Below are 5,453 nucleotides of genomic sequence, written 5' to 3'. Positions count from 1 at the left end.
GTTTCATATGGCTAAAGCCATCAGCACCAAATGGGCTCCCTGCCGTGGGCAGCAAGGGGCTGGGTGTAAAGAGGGAAGTGCTGCAATGAGGAAAACATACATACCCCTCCAGCACTAATGAGAGGTTACTATAGTTCAACAAACAGTAGTCCACTACCCCGGTATGCTCCAACACAGAGAATGACCCTCTAGACTTACTTCCCTATTTTAAGAATAGTGCAAATAAAGCCATAAGACTCTCGAGTCAAATAACTACAAATCTGGTGTTTCCAGAGTTGTGTCCATGTGATTATTTATACCAAACCCCTGTACCACACCAAACATGACACACACACACACACACACACACACACACACACACACACACACACACACACACACACACACACACACACACACACACACACACACACACACACACACACACACACACACACACACACACACACACAAAGACAGACAGACAGACAGACAGACAGACAGACACAGACAGACACAGACAGACACAGGCTGACACCCACAAAAAAGAAGAAGTTGACATAGACTTTGCCAGACTTTGTAGTTCTTGGACGTGGAGTTACGTATAGGCTATTCCAGTACAGTAGAGGTTTGTTGACCCCAGCTTCTCTCTGTTGGAGACAGCACAGAGGAGCACTAATATAATGGACTTCTATCAGATTTACATAACAGTGGACAAATATGATGCTGTGCATTCTGTATCACATGATAACACTGATAACACAGATCTGTGTGTGAGGTCAGTGAAAGGTAATGGCACTGAAAGTAGATCAGAGTGGAAGAAGCGCACATGTTATATTTTATATTGTGAAGGAGAAGGTGGGAGTAGGCCACTCTTGGCGTGCTCTTCATTGGGCGATGCGGGGTCACCATAGGTCAGAAGTGGTGACTACTGATTACGTCAGCGTCCTGGGATATATAGAGGGACTCCGTCAGTCTGTCAGACACACTGGGGTTATTTTCTCTCTGAGACAGAAAACAGGTAAGATTAACCTGCTTATCACTGGCATTTCTGGAGACTTCCTTTCATTGCTTTTACTTCAAATGTCTATCTTTGCATGTGTTTGCTCTTATCTGAGCAAACGCATAGGTCGGTATATCTGTGACTTTTGTTCATCAGTTTATTTAGTCAAAATAAATGCACGAGAATGTCGCCAATGCAGTTGTTTATTTTATACCCTAAACTTTCCATAAAATCTATACCAGTCTCTTGAAATCCATTTGCGGTATTGTGCCGACATCTAGGTGTAGTTATACAGTGGGAAAGACATCTAGGTGTAGTTATACAGTGGGAAAGACATCTAGGTGTAGTTATACAGTGGGAAAGACATCTAGGTGTAGTTATATAGTGGGAAAGACATCTAGGTGTAGTTATACAGTGGGAAAGACATCTAGGTGTAGTTATACAGTGGGAAAGACATCTAGGTGTAGTTATACAGTGGGAAAGACATCTAGGTGTAGTTATACAGTGGGAAAGACATCTAGGTGTAGTTATACAGTGGGAAAGACATCTAGGTGTAGTTATACAGTGGGAAAGACATCTAGGTGTAGTTATACAGTGGGAAAGACATCTAGGTGTAGTTATACAGTGGGAAAGACATCTAGGTGTAGTTATACAGTGGGAAAGACATCTAGGTGTAGTTTATACAGTGGGAAAGACATCTAGGTGTAGTTTATACAGTGGGAAAGACATCTAGGTGTAGTTATACAGTGGGAAAGACATCTAGGTGTAGTTATACAGTGGGAAAGACATCTAGGTGTAGTTATACAGTGGGAAAGACATCTAGGTGTAGTTTATACAGTGGGAAAGACATCTAGGTGTAGTTTATACAGTGGGAAAGACATCTAGGTGTAGTTATACAGTGGGAAAGACATCTAGGTGTAGTTATACAGTGGGAAAGACATCTAGGTGTAGTTATACAGTGGGAAAGACATCTAGGTGTAGTTATATAGTGGGAAAGACATCCAGACGACCTGTTTCTGAGCGCCATTCCAATGCTGAAGACAGATAGAATAAATGGTTATGTTAGTCTACTAATTTAATCAAATGCAAGTCAAGTTTAATCTAAAATGTAAAATGTTTTAAAAAAATTATTGCTAATGTGAAGCCACCAATCGAAGATGTGTGATGGCTAGAGAACGCAAAGGGAGCTGTCCACTGTGCTGACCGCACGGGAGCGCTCTTTCACTAGCCACACATGCAGCTGAACGGTTTCAGCTATAACACATAACAGCTTCTGATCATTTCCACTTGTTTAGCACAGCTCCTGGTGAAGCCCTGACAGCGTAACGCTTCAATTTGGTTTTAACTCATAACTAACTCATCATGCAAACCTTTTTATGATGGAGGATATTAAAGGCAGGGTGTTTTGTTACTAAATTTGTCCTTCCCTTGCAGCCAACAGTCAAGATGAAACTGTCCATTGCCATTGCCGTGTTGATGCTTGTGTTCGCCGCACACACAGGTATGAAGCCCTATCCTATTAGGCATCCATTACACTTTCACTCTATCTAGTCATTACCATTGCTCCTTCACCTCCTTCAATACTCGCGTCAATACTAATGCATTATCACTGGTGACACGTGTGTGATGTTTCTCTATCACACAAACACATGCACATGTACATGCATGTACACACTCACACAGCCTCACACACAAATACACTTGAAAACAATCGATACAAATCTATTACAACTAAATGCCTAAGTCTGACACACATGTACCATCTCTCTCTCTCTCTCTCTCTCTCTCTCTCTCTCTCTCTCTCTCTCTCTCTCTCTCTCTCTCTCTCTCTCTCTCTCTCTCTCTCTCTCTCTCTCTCTCTCTCTCTCTCTCTCTCTCTCTCTGTCTCTCTCTCTCTCTTCTGTTCATAGTTCTAACACTCTCCCCTTCTGTTCATAGTTCTAACACTCTCTCTCCCCTTCTGTTCAGAGTTCTAACACTCTCCCCTTCTGTTCATAGTTCTAACACTCTCCCCTTCTGTTCATAGTTCTAACACTCTCCCCTTCTGTTCATAGTTCTAACACTCTCTCTCCCCTTCTGTTCATAGTTCTAACACTTTCCCCTTCTGTTCATAGTTCTAACACTTTCCCCTTCTGTTCATAGTTCTAACACTTTCCCCTTCTGTTCATAGTTCTAACCCTGCCTCCTATCTCTCTCTCTACAGAGGCTCAGGAGGCTGAGAAGACCATTGAGGAGCATTTCGCCACCTTCGGCAATCAGATGAAGGACCTAAGTGAGGACCTGACCGTCAAGACCAAGGACATAGTTGAAAAGATTGGGGACAGCGAGTTCATCACCAAAACCAGGTACACGCACACGCACACACCCCAAAATATAACCCAACATTAAATTCATTGGAGATCTACATTAGTACTCTGAAATAATTAAAGACTGAAATGACTCAATGTGTGTCTGTCTCCCCATCTCCAGGACCTGGTTCACTGAGCAGTTTGACAAGATGAAGGCCAAGATCGATGAGACCTTCCCCAAGCAGTAGTAAGCCTGTACACCTCTGACCCTGCCTGTCTAAGAGCTCCCCCTCCCCCCACCACTACGCTTCTTGCTCTGTCTCGTCTGGTGACGCGGTTGCTGTGAAGCTGACACTTGCGTTGTGCCTGCAGACACCAAGGTTATATTCGACATCTGTGAAGAGACCGACGTCATCTCTGTGTAATTGTTATGGCCTGCTTTAATAACCTGGAACACAATGAGCTGAACAATAAAGATACCTTTGTGATAAAACTATATTTGTGGGTTGTTATATTATGCATTTGATTTGCTACAGTAAGAAGTCAACCTGTTGATTTTTAAAGAGACCAATGAGTCCAGGCAATGACAAGTTAGAAGAAATTCTGAACAATGAGTTTGATCAACATTGATCATGATTTGACATGTGTCTCTTCAACTAATATATGAGGGGCACATCAATCAATTAATCAAATATATATAAGCTCTTGTTACATCAGCCGATGTCACAAAGTACTGTACAGAAACCCAGCCTAAAACCCCAAACAGCCAGCAGTGCAGATGTAGAAGCACGGCTTTATAAGGATATACAGATATGAAGACCTGTACACATAATACAGACAGTATGCATAACATGTATTAACTAAACTGTGCAGAAAGACCAAACATTCACTTCATCTCTGTTTATGATACATTGTGGGATAGGTGTAGGATGTTAATGTGGTCAAAGTGAATGGTCAGCTGACCAGTATGACACAGGGGTTAAAAACACCATCATGGTGGCCAAAGAAAGAATCTGTGCATTCTGACTGAAAGACACTATACTTAAAAGTAATCTGCAACACATGTAATTTCACATTTTGCCCAGACACTCCTCTAACTGAGATTCAGCAGTAAGACAAGTGTCTGTCAATAGACCCTTTAGCAGACACCAAAGGGCAATTGGGAGCACGACACTTGCTGCTGGTCCTCCATTTCACAAGGTCTGTTCTAAAGTCACTGTTTATCCTGAGTTAATGATTACTATGCTGTCCCTGTTTACTGGGATCTGCTCCTGTGTTTGACCAGAGGTCAAGGGTCAGGTATGGGGGGTTAGAGGGGGTCCAGGGGGCAAGAGGGTTGTGCACCCCACCAGGTAATACTCATATTTTCACCCTATTCTCTGGTGGAGTGTCATGATAGTGGGCAGCTTTAATCTGCTCTCTGTACCCTCTTCTTACAACAACCAACTATTGGTGAAAGGCGAATGGACAAAGGGCATCAATGGAAAAGCAATAGTGGGAAAACAAGATTTGAAAATGACATCCACAGTTAGTCATGTATCAGTGTGTTGTAGAGAGAGAGAGAGAGAGAGAGAGAGAGAGAGAGAGAGAGAGAGAGAGAGAGAGAGAGAGAGAGAGAGAGAGAGAGAGAGAGAGAGAGAGAGAGAGAGAGAGAGAGAGAGAGAGAGAGAGAGAGAGAGAGAGAGAGAGAGAGAGAGAGAGAGAGAGAGAGAGAGAGAGAGGACTTTGGAACTCGTCTTTAATAAAGGACCTTTGGATAGCTATCCAGACAATGTTGAAATTGAAAACATTCTGAGAGATTCATGTAACCTTTTGGAAAATGCAAGGATGTAAGTTTAACTTGAGAGGTTTTTTAAAATGTGTTGCTAGGAGTTAGTGTTTATTTTGCAAAAAAAATGATACTGTAGCAGCTGACACAAGTCATTTTTCTTATTTCAAGATATTTTGTGTTAACCCTTTTTTAGGTTAAAATAAGCAAAATTATCTTCCAATGATGATAGATAATTCATCTTGGTCAAATATATATATATATATATATATATATATATATATATATATATATATATATATATATATATATATATATATGTCTATATAATATATATATAATCTAAAGGGAATTATCACTAAATATATTATATTTCGGCTTGCTTAGATTTAGGTGGTTGCAGTATACCCAGAAA

At 41.4% G+C, this 5,453-nt stretch overlaps 1 protein-coding gene across 1 annotated transcript; it reads left to right on the top strand.

Moving 5' to 3' along the window:
* Positions 1-899: 899 nt before the first annotated feature.
* Positions 900-3,766, top strand: LOC118376303 (apolipoprotein C-I-like). The gene is made up of 4 exons (XM_052494725.1): positions 900-1,000; positions 2,417-2,483; positions 3,186-3,327; positions 3,452-3,766. Exons 2-4 carry the CDS (start codon positions 2,429-2,431, stop codon positions 3,516-3,518), a joined length of 264 nt encoding a protein of 87 aa, XP_052350685.1. The 5' UTR covers positions 900-1,000; positions 2,417-2,428; the 3' UTR covers positions 3,519-3,766.
* Positions 3,767-5,453: the final 1,687 nt, after the last annotated feature.

This window comes from Oncorhynchus keta, chromosome 34 (assembly GCF_023373465.1).
Source record: "Oncorhynchus keta strain PuntledgeMale-10-30-2019 chromosome 34, Oket_V2, whole genome shotgun sequence".
Classification (NCBI taxonomy): domain Eukaryota; kingdom Metazoa; phylum Chordata; class Actinopteri; order Salmoniformes; family Salmonidae; genus Oncorhynchus; species Oncorhynchus keta.
Note: the sequence above shows the minus strand (reverse complement) of the source record. Positions and strands in the feature narration are given on the sequence as shown.

What these genes read in the sequence shown, in the direction of transcription:
- LOC118376303 (XM_052494725.1), top strand. Translation starts at nt 2,429, where the DNA reads ATGAAACTGTCCATTGCCATTGCCGTGTTGATGCTTGTGTTCGCCGCA. An exon ending in TGTGTTCGCCGCACACACAG is followed by an intron (nt 2,484 to 3,185) that starts GTATGAAGCCCT and finishes CTCTCTCTACAG; the next exon opens with AGGCTCAGGAGGCTGAGAAG. An exon ending in GAGTTCATCACCAAAACCAG is followed by an intron (nt 3,328 to 3,451) that starts GTACACGCACAC and finishes CCCCATCTCCAG; the next exon opens with GACCTGGTTCACTGAGCAGT.